Below are 20111 nucleotides of genomic sequence, written 5' to 3'. Positions count from 1 at the left end.
GTGCCCGGAGCCAGCGGTGCAGGCGCTGCAGGGCCCCCGCTCGTCCCGAGCCCGGGCCTCCTCCGGGACCAGCACCACCCCGGCGCCCCGCTCCTCCAGCCGGGCTCGCACGAGGGGCGCAGCCAGTTGAGCGACTGCGGCACGAAGGCTCTGAACCCAGAGACCTGCCGCACTTGTAACAAATCCAGGACGGGACAGATCCGGCTGCCTCCGGGGCTGCCGTGGGGAGTCTCTGCGCTCGGGCACGTCCCACTCTCGGCTCCGGGAGGAGCACATGCTAAGTGCAGAGAACAGGCCTCGGACAAGGTCGGCCGCAGCCCCACGCAGGCCAAGAAAAGCCGAGACCGGGCGGGAAAAGAGCGGCGGCACAGCGCGCGTCGTGCCTGGGGCCGGAGAGCGGCCTCGGCGGGGCGTGACCGGAGGGCGGGGCGGGGCCGAAGCCGGGGGCGGGGCCATCGCGCGGGCGGGGCCGGGGCCGCAGTGAAGACGGGGCGGTGGGCCTGGAGGGCGGGGCCGGGGCCGGAGGGGAGGCGGGGCGGTGGGCCTGGTGGGCGGGGCCGGAGAGGAGGCGGGGCGGTGGGCCTGGTGGGCGGGGCTGGGCTGGAGTGAAAGCGGGGGAGCCTGGTGGGCGGGGCGGTGGGCGGGGCCGGAGGGGGAGGCGGGGCGCTGGGCCTGGTGGGCGGGGCGGTGGGCGGGGCCGGAGAGGAGGCGGGGCGGTGGGCCTGGTGGGCGGGGCTGGGCTGGAGTGAAAGCGGGGGAGCCTGGTGGGCGGGGCCGGATGGGGAGGCGGGGCGCTGGGCCTGGTGGGCGGGGCGGTGGGCGGGGCCGGAGGGGAGGCGGGGCGCTGGGCCTGGTGGGCGGGGCGGCGGGCGGGGCCGGAGTGGAGGCGGGGCGGTGGGCCTGGTGGGCGGGGCTGGGCTGGAGGGAAAGCGGGGGTCCTGATGGGCGGGGCCGGAGGGCAGGCGGGGCGCTGGGCCTGGCGGGCGGGGCCGGGGCGTGCGCTGACAGGAGCGCCCCGGGAGTGAGAGACGCCTCCTGGCGGGAGCTGGCGGGAGCTGGCGGGAGCTGGCGGGAGCTGGCGGGTGCGGGGAGCTGAAGACGGGCGGAGGGCCGCGGCGGAGGGGAGGGCGGCGGCGGCCTGTCTCTTTAAGTGCCGGGGGTTGGGGCGCTGCGCCGGGGGACGGCGCGGAGGCGCGGCCTCCTCCCTCCGTCGCACGGCCCCGCGGCGCGCCCCGGGCTCGGCCGACCTGCGGGGGAACGAGGGCCAGGCGGCCTCGCGGCGCCGCGGCGCACGGTGAGCGGGCGCGGGCGGGCAGCGGCGGAGGCCGGGAGGGGCCGGGGCCGGGGCCGGGGGCGGCGGGCTCCCGAGGTGGGAGGGGCGGAGCGGCCCCCGCGCGGCCTGGGCCCCGCCTACGCGCGGGACAAAGCTGGGGCCGCCGCGGGGGCGGGGCGGGGGGCGCGGGCGCAGCGCGGGGGGCGGCGGCAGAGCCGCGGGGCCTCCGCCTCCCCGCGGGCCTGGGCTGGGTCCCGCCGCACAAAGGCTGCTGTCAGAGCCGCCCGGGACCGCACGCGGGACGCCGAGCCGGGGCGGTTCCGGGGCGGTGTCGCGTCTCAGCCCCGGGGAAGGGGAGGCCCTTTCCGTACTTCTGCCGGTTGCTCTCTAAATGCCATTATTTACCTGAATACGTTTCCCAGCAAGGTTTGGGGAGTAGGGTGAAGACAACCGTAAGAGACGAAAAAAATATCCCATTTTTAGTGAGTGTAGGATGAAAACTAGTTCTGGGAAAAAAAAAAAAGTCACTTTTCAAATACCTTCTTTGGCCTCCACGAATATGCACCAGAAATCATCCGACTTGCTAGGTGCAGTTGAATAATAAATTAGAAAACTGGGTTCCTAACGGTCTTTACTAATACTTTATGGGCCTCGTAGCAGTCACCAGGGCTTTCTCTTTCAAAATTGAGTCATACCGGGTGCAAAGCCCTGTATCCTTTTCGCCTTCGTATTGCGTTTGCTTTATTGTGCTTTAGGATACTTAGAATAAAAGTTTACAGTGATCATAAAAGCCCTATGAACTCACTTTTTATGTATCTAACACTGGTAGTCATTTATTTTACTTGATTCTATTTTGGAGAGGGTTTGTTATGTATTTCTAAACCACGTTTAAAAGACGTTACATCTTTTTAAAAAGCTTAATAACCATGTAGGTTGTTTAACCAACTATCAGGATTTGTGCTGATCTTTTTTTCAAAGTGTACTATCTGATTAATATACTATCTTCTTAATAACAAACATTGACGGAGGCCTGGGTGGCTCAGCAGTTGAGCGTCAGCCTTTGGCCCAGGGCGTGACCCTGGGTCCCAGGATCGAGTCCCGCGTAAGGCTCCCTGCATGGAGCCTGCTTCTCCCTCTGCCTGTGTCTCTGCCCCTCTCTCTTTCTGTGTCTCTCATAAATAAATAAATAAGAGCTTTAAAAACAAACATTGAGGAATCCATGGTACCTAAGGTATAGAATTAGAAGAATATCTTCACATTTCAATAAATTACCCAAGAGTTTGTAATACAATTAATAATTTACTATTCCCTTTTTTAAAAAAATATTTATTTATTATTTATGATAGACATAGAGAGAGAGAGGCAGAGACACAGGCAGAGGGAGAAGCAGGCTCCATGCCAGGAGCCTGACACAGGACTTGATCCTGGGACTCCAGGATGGCGCCCTGGGCCAAAGGCAGGCGCTAAACCACTGAGCCACCCAGGGATCCCCAATTTACTATTCCCTTTGTTATTTCCTGGGTTAAGGAATGACTGCCCACTCCTTTCCCTAAGCTGCTTCATCCTGCCTAGTTATATTAAGAGGTAAAATGAGATAGTTATAATCATTAGACTAATTTGCATTTTTAAATTTTGTGAAACGTTTTAAGTTATGATTCAATATTAATAGTTTTATTTTTTATTTTTTTAAATTTTATTTATTTGTGAGAGACACAGAGAGAAAGAGGCAGAGACACAGGCAGAGGGAGAAGCAGGCTCCATGCAGGGAGCCCAATATGGGACTGGATCCTGGGTCTCCAAGATCACGCCCTGGGCCAAAGACTGCACTAAACCGCTGAGCCACCCAGGCATCCCTCAATATTGATAGTTTTAAATAGGAGTTTAAAGTTGAATAATAGGCCTACAACTAAAGTTGAATAGTAGTGGTGCAGTATTATAACTAGTTATTTGCCTCAGCAACCTGATGATTCATATATATATGCATACATATATTTTATATACTTATATTTGAAGTTGGTTGACAAGACAGTACTGTATAAAAAGTGTAGTTTAAAGGTTTAATCATTCATCGAGAATGTCCTTGAAATGAACACTCAAAAGTCTTTTAACACAAACAATGAGTATTGGTTTACTTGTTTCTGTTTTTTTTTGTTTTTTTTTTAAACACAATTTTTTTTTTAATTTTTATTTATTTATGATAGTCACACAGAGAGAGAGAGAGAGAGGCAGAGACACAGGCAGAGGGAGAAGCAGGCTCCATGCACCGGAAGCCGGGCGTGGGACTCGATCCCGGGTCTCCAGGATCGCGCCCTGGGCCAAAGGCAGGCGCCAAACCGCTGCGCCACCCAGGGATCCCTCGTTTATTTGTTTTGCTTTTCATTTCTGTTTGTTCTTAACCTAGCCCTTGCCTTTGAATTAAAGTTTTTTTAGTTTTTCCTTTTGTTTGTTTATTTAGCTTCCGGGAAGTTGATCGTCTTTGAAGAAACATGAAGTCACACGCTGTTATTATGCTTACTCTAGCTGTCCTGGTGTTCCTGACATGGGTCCCTGTGTCGCTGACTTGTAACAAAGCACTCTGTGCCAGTGATGTGAGCAAATGCCTCATCCAGGTAGGACTAAGCATACTTTTTATTAATATTAAAATGTAGAGCAGATATCGAGTGCCTATATAAAGGGTGTGTGTGTGTGTGTGTGTGTGTGTATGGAGATATATATATATATGTATATATATATATACACATATATATATATATCTGAGTATTAGGTAGGTCAGCTCCTGAGGTACTGAACCGCAACACGCTGGTCTGGGTTTTTATCTCCATAGTTTTCTTGCAGATGTGCAATGTCAGATTTAAGAAGTTTGGTGCAGAAAATAATATCCGTCTTCATAAATATGCCACTGCAAAGTGATGAGCACTCCATTGAGATAAAGTAAAAGGTTTCCTTTTATTATCTAGTTTGTAAACCAAAGAAACTCAATTACTATATTTAGAAAATATTTAGGTATACAATGAGATACCACCTCACACGGTGAGAATGGCTGAAATTAACAAGTCAGGAAAGGACAGCTATCCTAAGGATGCGGGGAGAGGGGAAACACTCTTACACTGTTGGTGGGAATGCAAATTGATGCAGTTACTGTGGAAAACAGTATGGAGGTTCCTCAAAAAGTTGAAAATAGAGCTTTCCTGTGATCCAGCAATTGCACTACTAAGTATTTACCCCAAAGAATAGAAATAGAGTGTATAAATGTATACATACAAATGCAGTGATGCGAAGGGACACCTTTACCGATGTGGATGGAACTAGAGGATATTATGCTGAGTGAAATAAGTCAGTCTGAGAAAGACAATTATCATATGATCTCACTCATATGTGGAATTTAAGAAACAAAACAGGATCAGAGGAGAAGGGAGGAAAAAAATAAAACAAGATGAAACTAGAGAGGGAGATAAACCATAAGAGACTCTTAATCTTAGGAAACAAAGTGAGGGTTGCTTGAGGCTATGGGGTGGGAGGTACGGGGTAACTGTGTGATGGGCATTAAGTAGGGCATGTGATATCATGAGCACTGGGAGTTATATAAGACTGATGAATCACTGAATTCTACCTCTGAAACTAATAATAACAAATTTTAGGGCAGCCTGGGTGGCTCAGAGGTTGGTTTAGCGCCGACTTTAGCCCAGGGCGTGATCCTGGAGATCCAGGATCGAGTCCCACATTGGGCTCCCTGCATGGAGCCTGCTTCTCCCTCTGCCTGTGTCTCTGCCTTTCTCTCTCTCTGTCTCTCATGAATAAATAAATAAAATATTAAAAAAAATTTTTTTAGCTAATCAGATAATAGTCATATAATTCCCTTATATAATGTAACAGTTGTGTATTCTGTGCAACAGGCTATCCCAAATGTAGCTACTTAATGCAGTAAACATTTATGTCCTGTGGTGTGTGAGGGTTGAGTCTAGGAGCAGTTGAGCTGGGTGCTTCTGGCTCGGGGTCTCTCACAAGGTTGCAGGCAAATTGGCTGAGATTGTGGAGAATCTGCTTCCAAAATACTTGACAATTATCTCTCTTTCAGTCATCAGGATAAGCCTAGTTACCATTCTCACTTTTCTGAAGAGAAAGGGAGGGTAAGTAGTTTGGTCAGGTTCATATAGCTAGTGATTGACTTTAGAACGAGGTCTTTGACTCCAAAGCCTGTGGCGTTTCTACCTAACATACTGGTTATTACGCCATAAAGTTGTGTTAATTAGTGGTGAACTTCACGTCTTACAGAGCTGTTTTCTTTTCTCATTGTGTTAGACCATCAACAGTCTTGTGCCTTTTGTGTGTCTGTATTTATTAGTTTTTAGCTGTTGGCTAAGAAATTTGGTAACTACACACATTAGAATTCAGTGTAAGGTATGAGTCAGCTACCTCTTGGCTATAATCCTGACATAGAGCAATTGTGTGTATGTATTAGAAGTGATAATGATTTTTATAGAGTTGAGGCATTTTGTATTTATTTTGGACATTTTGGTCCTTCCCATTTAATAGTTGAGATCCTAGGAAGCCTGACCTTTATCTAGTAGTTTGCCACCATCTCATGCTCTCTTTACCCTAACTCTGCATTTCAAACCAAAACATTAAAATAGGGAAGTTTGTTGGTTGGTTTGTTTTTATTTTTTTTTCCACCGTGGACATCTTTAAGAATAAGTAGAAGAGAGGAGTATAATGAAGGGCAGTTCCAGCAATCATTAATTCCGGACCACCCATATTTCATCTCTGTTCCTCTGCGCTGCTCAACCCAGATACGTCTTAATTTCAGGCAAATTGCTGATATTGTTTTATCATAATTCTAATATATACATCTTAAAGATAAGAACTCTGAAACACAGCTATTAGCAATTTTAGGGGTGCCTGGCTAGCTGTGTTGGAAGAGCATGAGACTCTTGATCACAAGGTTGTGTATTTGAGCTCCACGTTGGTGTAGAGATTACTTTAAAAAAAAAAAAAAGAAAGAATTAACAGTAATTTTAAATATCGTCTAATTTTATACATGAAAGTTTTGATATGGCATGTTTGCTTAGGCTCATGCTGGCAGAAAATTTTGAAGTCTATACATGAAGCCCAGCTTTGTGCTCTGGTCTGATGGGGAAGCTTGTCACTTCCCACGTTGTTTCAATGTAGTTTCATTATTATTAGAAATAAAGTATAGCAACAGTTGCTATATTAATGTTCAGGTGGAATTTCACTTAAATCCTAAATTATTTTTGACTCTCCAAATCTGTAATTTCTGTTAGTTTGAATAATTAAAATTGGATTTTATTAAAATAACTTGCTTGGTAAAGGAATATTTTAAAGATAGCTTTTGGTTAATATTGATAAATACTCTTAAGAGTTTTTGGCTTGTTTCTTTTGTTTTTAAATTCAAAAACATGTAGGGGCACTTGGGTGGGCTCATTCAGTTGAGCATCTGCCTTTGATTCAGGTGGTGTCCCTTGTCAGGCTCTCTGCTCAGAGTCTCCATCTCCTTCTCCCTGTGCCTGCCACTTGCCTACTTGTGCACGTTCTCTCTCTCTCCCTCTGTCTAATAAATAAAATCTTAAAAATGAGTGTAAAAACTGGAAAATTGAGCTTCATTTGTTAAATGGTGACTCTAGTAAATTCATTGGAAAGAAGCTAAGACTTTAGCTTTACCATTAATTCGGTGATGCTGACATTTCTTAGGTTCCTATTGTTCCTTCAGAGCCAGGAATCATCAGATCTTTTTCTGAAGTGGTAGAGACAACACTTCTGGTGCATAGTGGCAGAGTGTTTGAAGTTAAACTTATCATAGGCTCCAGAATTGGGGATTTTCTTGTTCATTTATTCACAAACAGTGGACATTGAAGTAAAATGTAATTAGTTCCACCATTTGACTCATTTTATGGTCTTGAAAACTCCAGCAGATTATTTCACATTCTGAGCTTTATTTTCCTCTTACTCCTCTTACTATGCTATGTAACAAACAAAGCACCCCAACAATCAGTGGCTGAAAACAATGTTGATTTTGCCCACAAGTTTGCATTCTGCAAGGTTCAGTGGGTAACTCACTACACAACACTAGGGCAGCTTGAAGGCTAAGGACTGGAGTTATCTGAAGCAGCACTATTCCCTGGAATGTTCTACGATGATAGAAACAGTCTGTAGTAGAAACAGTCCAGTGCAGTAGAAACTAGCCACATAAGGCTATTGAGCACTTAAAATATAATAATAATCGCTTTTGTGGTTGAAAAAATAGATTTTTAGATTTTAGTTTTAATTAATTGAAATCTAAATAGCTATATGTACCTCACTGATAAGTCTAACTAAATTAAGAAGATTCTTCAGCACTCTCATTCTCTCTCACTCACTCGCTTTCTCACTTTCCCAGTTGTCTCTCTATATACTTCTCTAGTGTGTTGGTTTAAGACTAGAGATATCTCACATATTGGCTCAGGGCTCCCAAGATACCTGCTTTATGAAAGAAAGCTGAAGGAATATGTATTTTATGGTCTTACCTTAAAGGTTACAGTACTACCACCAAAGTCATAGGTCCACCTGGATTTAAGTGAAGGGAACATAGTCCCTACCTCTGATGGAGGAGCATAAAAAGAGTGTGTGGCATAAAATGGCATGGACATCTTTGAAAAATAGAGTATGCTACATATGAAGTGTAAAATAGATTAGTTGGCTAGATGATCTCAAAGTTTCCTTCTAGCTCTATATAGTTCTTTTTTTTTTTTTCTTTTTTTTGCTCTATATAGTTCTAATGAAAGAAACCGACTGTTATATGGTAAATATTCTCTTTATTAAAAATCAGAGTAAGAAAGGCATTTTTCTCCTTTTTTTAATTGAAGTATAATTGATATACAATGTTACATTAGTTTGAAGTGTACAACATGTTGATTTGACAATTCTTTTTTTTTTAAGATTTTATTTATTTATTCTTGAGAAACACACAGAGAGGGAGAAAGAGGGGCAGAGACACAGGCAGAGGGAGAAGCAGGCTCCATGCAGGGAGCCTGATGTGGGACTCGATCCCAGGCCTCCAGGATCATGCCTTGGGCCGAAGGCTGCGCTAAACTGCTGAGCCACCCAGGCTGCCCCTGATTTGACAATTCTATAGAGAACTCAGTGCTCACTGATTAAGTGTAGTTACAGTTAAAATATTTTTTAAAAGATTTTATTTATTTAAGAGAAAGAGAGCGCACACTCAAGCGGGCTGGGGGAAGGGCAGAGGGAGAGGGATAAGCAGACTCCCTACTGAGCAGGGAGCCGACTCAGGACTCCATCCCAGGACCCTGGGATCATGACCTGAGCTTAAGGCAGATGCTTAATCAGCTGAGCCACCCAGCCACTCTTGTTGTTACAATATTATTGACTATATATTTCCATCTCTGTGACTTATGTTATACCTGGAGGTTTATAAGTATACCTCTTAATCTCTGTCTTATATTTTTCCTGTCTCCTCACCCCCACAGCCGTTAGTTTGTTCTCTATATTTAAGAATGTTTGCCTTACTTTTTAGATTCCACATTTAAGTGAAATCATATAGTATTTGTCTCTCTCTAACTCTTTTCACATAGCATATTCTAGGTCTGTCCATGTTGCTGCAAATGGCAAGATCTCATTTTTTTTATGGCTAAGTAAGACTTGTTTGTGTGTATGTGTGTGTGTATACTACTCTTCTTCATCCCTTCATCTGTGTGTGGACATGGGGTTGCTTCCATATCTTGGCTACTGTAAGTAATGCTGCAATAAACATAGCACATATCTTTTCAAATTAATGTTTCCCTTTTCTTTGGGTAGTTGGATTATGGTATCATATGGTATTTTTGTTTTTAATTTTTTGAGTTACCTCCATACTGTTTCCTACAGTGATTGCACCAACATAAATCCACATCAGCAGTGCATGAGAGTTCCTTTTTCTCCACATCCTCCCCAACACTTGTTATTCCTTGTCTTTTTGGTGGTAGCCTTTCTGACTGGTATGAGGTGATGCCTCTTGTGGTTTTGATTTGCATTTCCATGGTGATTAGTGATGTTGAACATCTTATGTGTCTGTTGGCCATCTGGATATCTTCTTTGGAAAAATGTCTCTTCAGCTCATTTGCCCATTTTTAATTGGGTTATTTGTTTTTTGTTTTTTGTTTTTTTTTTGGTGTTGAGTTATATAAGTTCTTTATGTTTTAAATACTAACACTTTATCACATATATTATTTGCAAATATCTTTTCCCATTCAATGCGTTACCTTTTGTTTTATTGATATTTTCCTTACACTGTGCAAAGGCTTTTTATTTGGGTGTAGTCCCACTAGTTTGTTATTGTTTCCCTTGCCTCAGGAGACAAACCTAGAAAAATATTGCTAAGGCTGATGTCCAAAATATTACTGCCTATGTTTTCTTTTAGGAGTTTTATGGCTTCAGGTCTCATATTTAGGTCTTTCATCCATTTTGAGTTTATTTTTATATATGGTGTAAGAAAATGGTCCAGTTTCATTCACATGTAGCTGTCCAGTTTTCCCAGTGCCATTTATTGAAGAGACTGTCTTTTCTCTATTACATATTCTTGCCCGTTTGTTGTACATTAATTGACAATATGGGTGTGGGTCTCTTTTGGGGCTTTCTATCCTGTTTCATTGATCTACATGTCTGTTTTTATGCCAGTACAATACTGGTTTAATCACTACAGCTTTGTTAACTTGAAGTCTGGAATTGTGATGCCTGTCAGCTGTGCTTTTTCAAGATTGCTTTGGCTATTCAGGGTCTTTTGTAGTTTTATAAGAATTGTAGTATTATTTGTGCTAGTTCTGTGAAAAATGATGTTGGTATTTGATAGGGATTGCTTTAAAAGTGTAGATTACAGGGATCCCTGGGTGGCTCAGCGGTTATGCACCTGCCTTCAGCCCAGGGCGTGATCCTGGAGTCCCGGGATCGAGTCCCGCATTGGGCTCCCTGCATGGAGCCTGCTTCTCCCTCTGCCTGTGTGAGAGGCAGACCTCTCTTTCTCTCTGTGTCTCTCATGAATAAATAAATAAAATCTTTTAAAAAAAAGTGTAGATTGCTTTGGGTAGTATAGACATTTTAACAATTTTTGTTCTTCTAGTCCATGAGCATGGAATGTCTTTACCTTTCTTTGTGTCATCTTCAGTTTCTTTCATAAATGTCTTACAGTTTTAAGAGTATAGGTTTCTCAGCTCCTTGGTTAAATTTATTCTTAGATATCCTTTTTATGCAACTGTAAATGGGATTGTTTTCTTTCTCTTTTTGCTACTTTATTATTAGTGTATAGAAATACGATAGATTTCTGTATATTAATTTTGAATCCTGCAACTTTATAGTATTCATTTATCAGTTCTACTAGTTTTCTGGTGAAGTCTTTAGGATTTTCTATATATATATAGTATCAAGTCTTCTTTAAAGAGTGAGTTTTATTTCTTCTTTACCAATTTGGTTGCCTTTTATTTCTTTTTCTTGTCTGACTGCTACAGATAAGACCTCCATTACTGTTGTGAATAAAAGTAATGAGAGTGGACATCCTTGTCTTGTTCCTGATCTTAGAGGAAAAACTTTCAGCTTTTCATTATTGAATATGATGTTATCAATGGGATTTTCATATGTGGCGCTTTCTGTGTTGGAGCATGTTCTCTCTAAACCCCCTTTATGGAGTTTTATCACGAATGTACTTTGTCGGGATCCCTGGGTGGCGCAGCGGTTTGGAGCCTGCCTTTGGCCCAGGGCGCGATCCTGGAGACCCGGGATCGAATCCCACGTCGGGCTCCCTGCATGGAGCCTGCTTCTCCCTCTGCCTGTGTCTCTGCCTCTCTCTCTCTCTGTGACTATCATGAATAAATAAATAAAATCTTTAAAAAAAAAAAAAAAAAAACGAATGTACTTTGTCAAATGCCTTTTTCTGCATATACTGAGGTAATGATATTGTTTTTATCCTTCCTCTTGTTAATACGATGTATCATGTTGATCACTTTGCAAATACTGAATCACCCATGCATCCTTGGAATAAATCCCATTTGATCGTGGTAAATTATTATTATTATTTTTTTTTTTTGGTAAATTTTTTTTTAACGTACTGTTGAATTGGTTTGCTAGTATTTTGTTGAGAATTTTTGCATCCATGTTCATCAGAGATATTGGCTTATAGTTTTCTCTTTTTGTGGTGTTTTTGGTTTGGGTATCAGGGTGATACTGGCTTCATAGAATGAATCTGGAAGTTTTCTTCTATTTTTTTTTTTTTTGGAATAGTTTGAGAAGAATGGGTATTAACACTTCTTTATTTCTTTATTTTTCACACTTTTATATTTTAAAAAAGATTTTAAGAGGGACTGAGAGGAGGGCCAGAGGGAGAGAATCTTCAAACAGACTCCCTGCTGAGCCTGGAGCCTGAGATCCTGAGATCCTGACCTGAGCCAGAGTCAGATGCTTAACTGAGTCACCGAGACATCCCAACACTTCTTTAAATGTTGGGTGAAATTCCCCTGTGAAGCCATCTGGTACTAAACTTTTGTTTGTTGGGAGTTTTTTGATAACTGATTCAATTTCCTTAGTAATAATTGGTCTGTTCAAATTTTCTATTTCCTCCTGATTCAGTTTTGGAAGATTGTGTTTCTAGGAAATTACCCATTTCTTTTCAAGTTATCCAAATTGTTGGCATATAATTTTTCATGATACTATAATCCTTTATATTTCTCTGGTGTTAGTTATTTATCCTCCTTTATTTCTGATTTTGAGCCCGCCCTCTTTTTTTCCTGATGAGTCTGACTAAATGTTTATCTGTTTTGTTTATCTTTTCAAAGAACAATCTCTTGGTTTCATTGATATTTTTTTTTAATTTATTTATTTATCCATGTGCAACACAGAGAGAGACAGAGACACAGGCAGAGGGAAAAGCAGGCTCCATGCAGGGAGCCCGATGTGGGACTCGATCCCCTGTCTCCAGGATCACGCCCCAGGCTGCAGGTGGCGCCAAACTGCTGTGCCACCGGGGCTGCCCTCATTTATATTTTCTATTATGTTTTTTATCCCCATTTTATTTATTTCTGCTCTAATGTTTTTTTTTTTTTTTTTATTTCTGCTCTAATGTTTATTGTTTCCTTCCTTTTTCTAGGTTTGGGCTTGGTCCTCTTTTTTTTTTTTTTTTTTTTCTAGCTAATACAACTAAATTGTAAAGTTAGGTTGTTCATTTAAGACTTGTTTTTTGATACATTAGACCTGTATCACTATAAACTTTCCTTTTTGAACTGCCTTTGCTGCAATCCAAAAAGATTTTGGACTGTTGTGTTTTCCTTTCCATTTGTCTTCATGTATTTTTTTAATTTCCTCTTTGATTTTATGGTTGACCCATCTGTTGTCTAGTAGCAGGTTGTTTAGCCTCCAGAAATTTTCCAGAATTATTTCTTGTAATTGATTTCTAGTTTTCATTGTGGTCAGAAAAAAAAAAGTCATATCAAACATATGACTTCAGTCTTCTTAAATTTATTGATATTTGTTTTATGGCCCAACATGTGATCTATTCTGGATAATGTGTATTTGGAAAGAATGTGTTTTTTGCTGTTTTGGGATGGAATGTTCTGGGAATGTCTGTTAGGTCCTTCTGGTCTAATGTGTTGTTCAAAGCCACTGTTTCCTTGTTGATTTTTTTTAAAGATTCTATTTATTAAAAAAAATTATTTATTTATTTGAGAAAGAGAGAGAGTGAGTATGAGTAGGGGGAGGGGCAGAAGGAGAAGCATGCTCCCCACTGACTGGGGAGCTGGATATGGGGCTCTATCCCAGGACTGAGATCATGACCTAAGCTGAAAGCATACGCTTAACTGGCTGAGCCACCCAGGTGCCCCTCTTTATTGATTTTCTATCTGGATTATATATCCATTGATGTGAGTGGGGTATTAAAGTCCCCTATTATTACTATATTGCTATCAGTTTCTTCCTTTATGTCTGTTAATATTTGCTTCAAACATTTAGGTGCTCCTATGTGGGATGCATAGCTATTTATAATTGATACAGGGATCCCTGGGTGGCGCAGCGGTTTGGCGCCTGCCTTTGGCCCAGGGCGCGATCCTGGAGATCCGGGATCGAATCCCACGTCGGGCTCCCGGTGCATGGAGCCTGCTTCTCCCTCTGCCTGTGTCTCTGCCTCTCTCTCCCTCTCTCTCTGTGTGACTATCATAAATAAATTTAAAAAATATATATAATTGATACATTCTCTTGTTTCCTTGATCCCTTTATCATTGTGTAGTGCCTTCTTTGTCCCTTGCTATAGTCTTTTTAACAAATTAATTATTTTGAGAGAGAGGGCACATAAGCAGGGAGAGGGGCAGAGAGAGAGGAAGAGAATCTCAAGCAGACTCAGTGCTGAGCGCAGAGATCCACACAAAGATTGATCTCACAACCCTGAGATCATGACCTGAGCCAAAACCAAGAGTCAGGCACTCAGCTGACTGAGTCACCTAGGTGCCCCCTATAGTCCTTGGCTTTTTTGTTTTTTGTTTTAAAGATTTTTATTTATTTGTTCGTAAGAAACACAGGCAGGGGGAGAAGCAGGCTCCCCACAGGGAGCCCAATGTGGGCTCAATCCCAGGACCCTAGGATTACAACCCAGGCAAAGGTAGATGCTCAACCACTGAGCCACTCAGGTGCCCCCACTCCTTGTTTTAAAGTCTGTTTTGTGTGACACAAGTATTGCTACTCCATTTATTTTTTCTTTTTCATTTACATGGTGAATGTATTTTCATCCCGACACCTTTAGTCTTTATGTGTCTTTAGGTCTGACATGAATTTCTTATAAGCAGCATATAGATAGGTCTTGTTTTTTGTCTATTTAGTCACCATTCGTCTTTTGATTGAAGCATTAGTCTATTTTCATATAAAGTAATTATTGATAGATATGTACTTTTTCCTGTTTTGTTAATTGTTTTCTGACTGTGTAGTTTCTAAAGGCCTTTTTTTAAAAAGTCAAATTGTGGGGCACCTGGGTGGCTCATTTGGTTAAGCATCTGCCTTGGGCTCAGGTCATGATTATGGAGTCCTGGGATTGAGCCCCTAGTCGGGCTCCCCACTCAGTGAGGAGTCAGCTTCCCCTTTTCCCTCTGCCCCGCCCCCCCCTTGTACTCTCTAATAAATAAATAAAACCTTTAAAAAAATAAATAAAAAGTCAAAAAAAATTTTTTTAAAGTCAAATTGTTGGAAGGATACATAAAGAAAAATAATCCCTTGAATAATTTTTTCTACTCTTATTTTGTTATTCGGTTAAAATACTTTTTAAAAAATATACTTTATTTGAGAGAGAGAGCAAGAGAGAGTGGGAAGCAGGCAGAGGGAGAGGGAGAAGCAGACTCCCTGCTGAGCAGAGAGTGTAATGCATGGCTTGATCCCAGGACCTCAGGATCATGACCTGAGCTGAAGGCAGGCACTTAACGTACTGAGTCCCCAGGTTCCCCAAGTTTGAAATACATTCAAACTTCCAAGTAATAGCTTCTGCTTGTACTTCATTTAGTGTTTTTGTTTTTGTTTTTGTTTAGCCATATGGTTAAATAATAAGCTTCTACTACTGTTTTTTAACTTACCAATTCTAGATTATGTATCTAACCTGCCTTTCTGCCAGGACAGAACAACAAGCTTAGATTAGGCCATGGCTTACTTACCGTTCTCTCCCCGTCAACTCCTGCTCTGCCCTAATTGTTGCACTGTTTTTAGTTTCTCTCATGATTCTCTCTCTTTTCGATTTCTACTGTGTACTTAAACCTTTTTTTCTGTCCTATCATTTAAAAACATTATCTCTTGGGATGCCACACTTCATTGATCGCCACACTTAGTATCATAGAAAGTAAGGAAGTCAGTTTTCTTGCATCTTGTGAATACTGCCTTCAGAATTTTCTACTTTTGGAATAACTTCTTTTTTCTTTTTTTTTTTTTTTAATATTTTATTTATTTATTCATGAGAGACACACAGAGACAGAGAGAGAGAGACAGGCAGAGGGAGAAACAGGCTCCATGCAGGGAGCCTGAGGTGGGACTCCATCCCGGGACTCAATCACGGGACTCCAGGATCACATCCTGGGCTGAAGGCAGGCGCTAAACTGCTGAGCCACCCAGGGATCCCCCTACTTTTGAAATAACTTCTGATGGCTATCTCAAAGTCTGTGGGGAATGGGGTATAACCTGTACTCTTACTTTTATGTCATCAAGCTTGATAGCATCTATATTCTGAAGGCACATAGTGTAATAGTTAAGAGCATGAACTCTGAAACCAGACTGAATTTGAATCCAGTTCTGTGATGTACAAGCTATCTGAACTTGGGCAAGGGAGTTAATGTTTCAGTGCCTCAGTTTCTTCATCTGTGAAATGGCGATGATAACCATCCCTATTGTGTGTGGATTTTGTGAGGATTAGATATAGAGTACTTAGATCTAAGCACTTACAAACTATTACTTATATATTGGTATTTACATATTAATAAGTATTAGTATGTAAGTGCTATATCCATAATATTATGGATTATATTTATCTGTAATTTATCCATAAATGTTACTAACCCTAGTTCTTTGTTTTGTAACCATTTTTAATCTTCCATGCTTTATTTACAGATATATTCTAAAATTGACAGTCAATAAGCCATGTTTATTTTGTAATGATTTTATAAATATTGTTGACTGTATGGTCCCACAGGGCACTATGATTACATTTTCTTTCTTGAATGATTTTGTTTTTCGAGAGTTTCTAATTGTCTTTCTTGATTTTGCATCATCAGTCATTAATACCTTATGTTGTTTTAAATTCTTAGTCTGTTTTTCCACCACCAAGGAGCCTCCTGTGTTGTTGTTTTTAGACTTAACTGATGACTCTCCAGATCTAATGCAAGTTTTCCTGTAGTGGATCCCCACTCTTACTTTCCTAAGTTGGCTCCACTATTTCTTTGATTCCATGTCTTGTTCTTCTCCTGATTTAGTCTCATTTTGTTGTAACATGCCCTTAGACTATCTTCTGACAAAGGCAATATAGGGAGGAAACATTCTGGGTACCATATCTCTTTAAAATACATTTATTCTCATTTTATTTATACCTGACTGGTAATTTGCCTGAATATAGAATTCTGTGTTACATTATTTTCCCTGGAAACTTTGAAGATACTTCCTGTCTTTATGTTCCTGGCATTCTATATTGCTAGTAAGAAGTCTGATGCTGGTTTTTTTTTTTTTTTTTTTTTTTTTTTTTATTCTCTGTAGGTGACTTTGTTAGTTTGTTCCTTTCTTTTCTTTTTTTTTTTTTTTAATTCATGAGAGACACAGAAAGAGAGAGGCAGAGACACAGGCAGAGGGAGAAGCAGGCTCCATGCAGGGAGCCTGATGTGGGACTCGATCCGAGGACCCCGGGATCATGCCCCAAGCCAAAGGCAGACGCCTAATCGCTGAGCCACCCAGGCGTCCCTGTTAGTTTGTTTCTTCCTTCTCTCTGGAAACCTTTAGTTTCATACCCTTACCTTTGGTGTGGGCACTGTGATGGGTACCTTATGAATCTCTTTTAGGAGACAGGAGGTGTGTTGTGAGCTCAAGACTGGAATATTTCCTTTTATTATTATTTTTATATGTAATACCCACTCTTTTTTCCTGGAACTCTGGTTTCTGTAAGTTTAAGTTAGATATTCTAAGTCTTAGTTGTTTTAAACAGCTTTATTGACTTATAATTCTAATACTATAAATTGCACACATTTAAATGTCCGATTCACTGGTTTTTAATGTATTCACAGAGTTACACAACTATCACCACAATCGAATTTTAGAATATTTTGGTACCCTAAAAAGAAACTCATACCTAGCACTCACTCCCCATTCCTTCTTCGCAGCCCCTCGGCAACCACCAGTCTACTTTAAATCTTTCTGTATGTCTATTCTGGACATTTAATATAAATAGAGTCATATATGTTGTCTTTTATGTCTGGCTTCTTTTATTAAGCATAATTCTTTCATGATTCATCCATGTTATAATAAGTACCAGTACTTCATTATTTTATGGTCAAATAGTATTTCACAGGATAGATCTGTAGATCTACCACATTTAACTTATACATTCATCAGTTAATGAATATTCGGATCGTTTCCACTTTTTGGCTATGGCAAATAATGCTACCACGAGTATTCATCGACAAGTTTTTAATTAGGACATATATTTTCATTTCTTTTGGGTATATACCTAAGAGTAGAATTTGTAGGCCATACTTGCTGTGTTTAACATTTTCAGGAACTGCTAAAGTATTTTCCAGAGTGACTTCATACATTCCCACCACCAGCGTTTGAGGGCTCCTGTGAACCTATGCCCATTTTTAAATTGGCTTTTGTGTCTTTTCATTGTTGAGTTATAAGAGTTCTTTGTATATTATGCGTATAAATCTCCTATCAGAAATATCAGTTGCAAGTAATTTCTCTCATTCTGTGAGTTGTTTTTTACTTTCCTGATGGTATCATTTGGAATACAAAAATTTTTAATTTTGATACAGTCTAATTTATCTACTTTTGTTGCTTGTGTGTTTGTTTTGTGTGTGTGTGTGTGTGTGTGTGTGTGTGTTTGGTGTTTTGGCTAAGAAACTATTGGCCTAATTCAAGGTCACAAAGATCTACTTGTATATTTTCCTCTGGTAATTTTATAGTTTTAGCTCTTTAGGTCTGTGATTTATGTTGAGTTGATTTTTGCGTGTCCAACTTTATTCTTTTATGTATGGAATTACCCCATCAACATTTTTTGAAACAATTTTTTCCCTATGGAATTATCTTGGCACACTTGTTGAAAATGATTTGACCAAAAGGATAAGCATTTATATCGGAACTTTCATTTCTATTCCATTGATTTATATGTTTATCTTTATGTCAATACCATGTTTGTCTTGATTACTATAGCTTTGTGGTATATTCTGAAATCAGGAAATATGAGTTTTCCAGTTTTGTTCTGTTCAGAGACTGTTTTGACTATTTTGGGTCCCTTGTATTATCATGTGAATTTTAAAATCAGCTTGTCGATTTCTTTAATAAAACCAGCCACGGATTTTTTTTTTAATACAGACTTTACTTTTTAGAGTAGTTTTAGGTTTAAAGAAAAATTGAGCAGAAAGTATGTGAAGATCCAGTATACTCTTTCCCCTATACACACCCACTGTTTCCCCTATTATTAACATCCTGCATTAGTTGGTACATTTGTTATAACTGATGAACCCATACTGACACACTACTGTTACCTAAGGCCCATAGGGCTTAAGTTAGGGTTCACTCTTTGTGTTGTATAGTTCTGTGGGTTTTGACAGATGCATAATGTCATATATCTGCTATTATGATATGACACAGAATAGGTTCATTGCCCTAAAACTCCTCTGTACTTCCACCTGACCCTCCCTTTCTTTCCCTCCCCCAAGCCTCTCCCCAGCCTTTGGCAACCACTGTTCTCTTTCACTATCTCTGTAGTTTTGTTTCCAGTATGTTGTATAATTGGAATTGCACAGTATATAGCCTTTTCAGACTGCTGTCTTTCACTTAGCAATATACATTTAGGGTTTTTCCATGTCTTTTTGTAGCTTGATAGCTAATTTCTTTTTATTGCTGATTTATATTCCATTGTATAGATGTACCATAGTTTGTCTATTTACCTGTTGAGGGACATCTTGAATCCTTCCAAGTTTTAGCAGTTAACAGGAAAGATGCTACAATCAGCCATGTGCAGATTTTTATGCGGACATAAGTTCTCAGCTCATGGTAAATGCCAAGAATCACAATTGCTAGGTCATATTCTAAGAGGAACTGCCAAACTGTCTTCCAAAGTTGTACGTTGTAAGGAACTGCCAAACTCTTCCAAAGTGGCTCTACATCCTTGTCAACATGTAGTATTGTCTGTGTTTTGAATTTTAGCCATTCTGAAAGGTGTATATTAGTGTCTTGTTATTTTATTTGATTTTATTTTTTTTAAGTAGACTCCATGCCCAGTGTGAGGCCTAGAGTGAGGCCCATTGTGGGGTCTGAACTCATGACCCTGAGATTAAGACCTGAGCTGAGATTGAGAGTTGGATGCTTAACCAATTGAGGACACTCAGGTATCCAATGTCTCGTTATTTTAATTTGCAATTCTGTGCCAGCATGATATTGAGCATCTTTTTTTTTTTTTAAGATTTTATTTACTGGGATGCCTGGGTGGCTCAGTGGTTGAGTCTTAAAAAAAAAAAAAAAATCTTAAAAAAATCTTAAAAAAAAAAAAAAATCTTAAAAAATAAAAAAAATCTTTAAAAAAATCTTAAAAAAAAAAAAGATTTTATTTACTTATTCATGAGAGACACAGAGAGCAGAGACACAGGCAGAGGGAGAAACAGGCTCCATGCAGGGAGCCTGATGTAGGACTCGATCCTGGGACTCTGGGATCACGCCCTGAGCCAAAGGCAGATGCTCAACCACTGAGCCACCCAGGTGTCCCTTGAGCATCTTTTCATATGCCTTATTTGCCATCTGTACATCATCTTTTGTAGATGCCTATATCTTTTTTTTTTTTTAAAGATTTTATTTATTTATTCATGATAGTCACAGAGAGAGAGAGAGAGAGAGGCAGAGACACAGGCAGAGAGAGAAGCGGGCTCCATGCAGGGAGCCCGATGTGGGATTCGATCCCGGGTCTCCAGGATCGCGCCCTGGGCCAAAGGCAGGCGCCAAACCGCTGCGCCACCCAGGGATCCCAGATGCCTATATCTTTTGCCCACTTTTAAAATAGAATTGTTCATTTTCTTAATTGTTGGGTTTTAAAAGTTCTTTGTATATTTTGGATAACAATCCTTTATCCTTTATGTCTTTTGCAAAT

At 41.0% G+C, this 20111-nt stretch overlaps 1 protein-coding gene across 2 annotated transcripts in view; it reads left to right on the top strand.

Annotated features, from left to right (window-relative positions):
- TWSG1 (twisted gastrulation BMP signaling modulator 1) overlaps positions 1-20111 on the top strand; it is a 63050-nt gene continuing 42939 nt past the window's right edge. Inside the window, exons 1-2 of one of the 2 annotated variants that reach the window (XM_072828725.1) lie at positions 1-306; positions 3729-3882. In XM_072828725.1, the coding sequence (XP_072684826.1) occupies positions 3760-3882 (123 nt within the window). In that variant the 5' untranslated portion in view covers positions 1-306; positions 3729-3759. Of the gene's footprint in view, positions 307-1134; positions 1295-3728; positions 3883-20111 lie in introns of those variants that run through there. The other variant, XM_072828724.1, reaches the window with a different exon arrangement.

Source organism: Canis lupus, chromosome 6, assembly GCF_048164855.1.
Source record: "Canis lupus baileyi chromosome 6, mCanLup2.hap1, whole genome shotgun sequence".
NCBI classification, from domain to species: Eukaryota; Metazoa; Chordata; class Mammalia; order Carnivora; family Canidae; genus Canis; species Canis lupus.
This window is presented reverse-complemented; position numbering and strand designations above follow the sequence as displayed.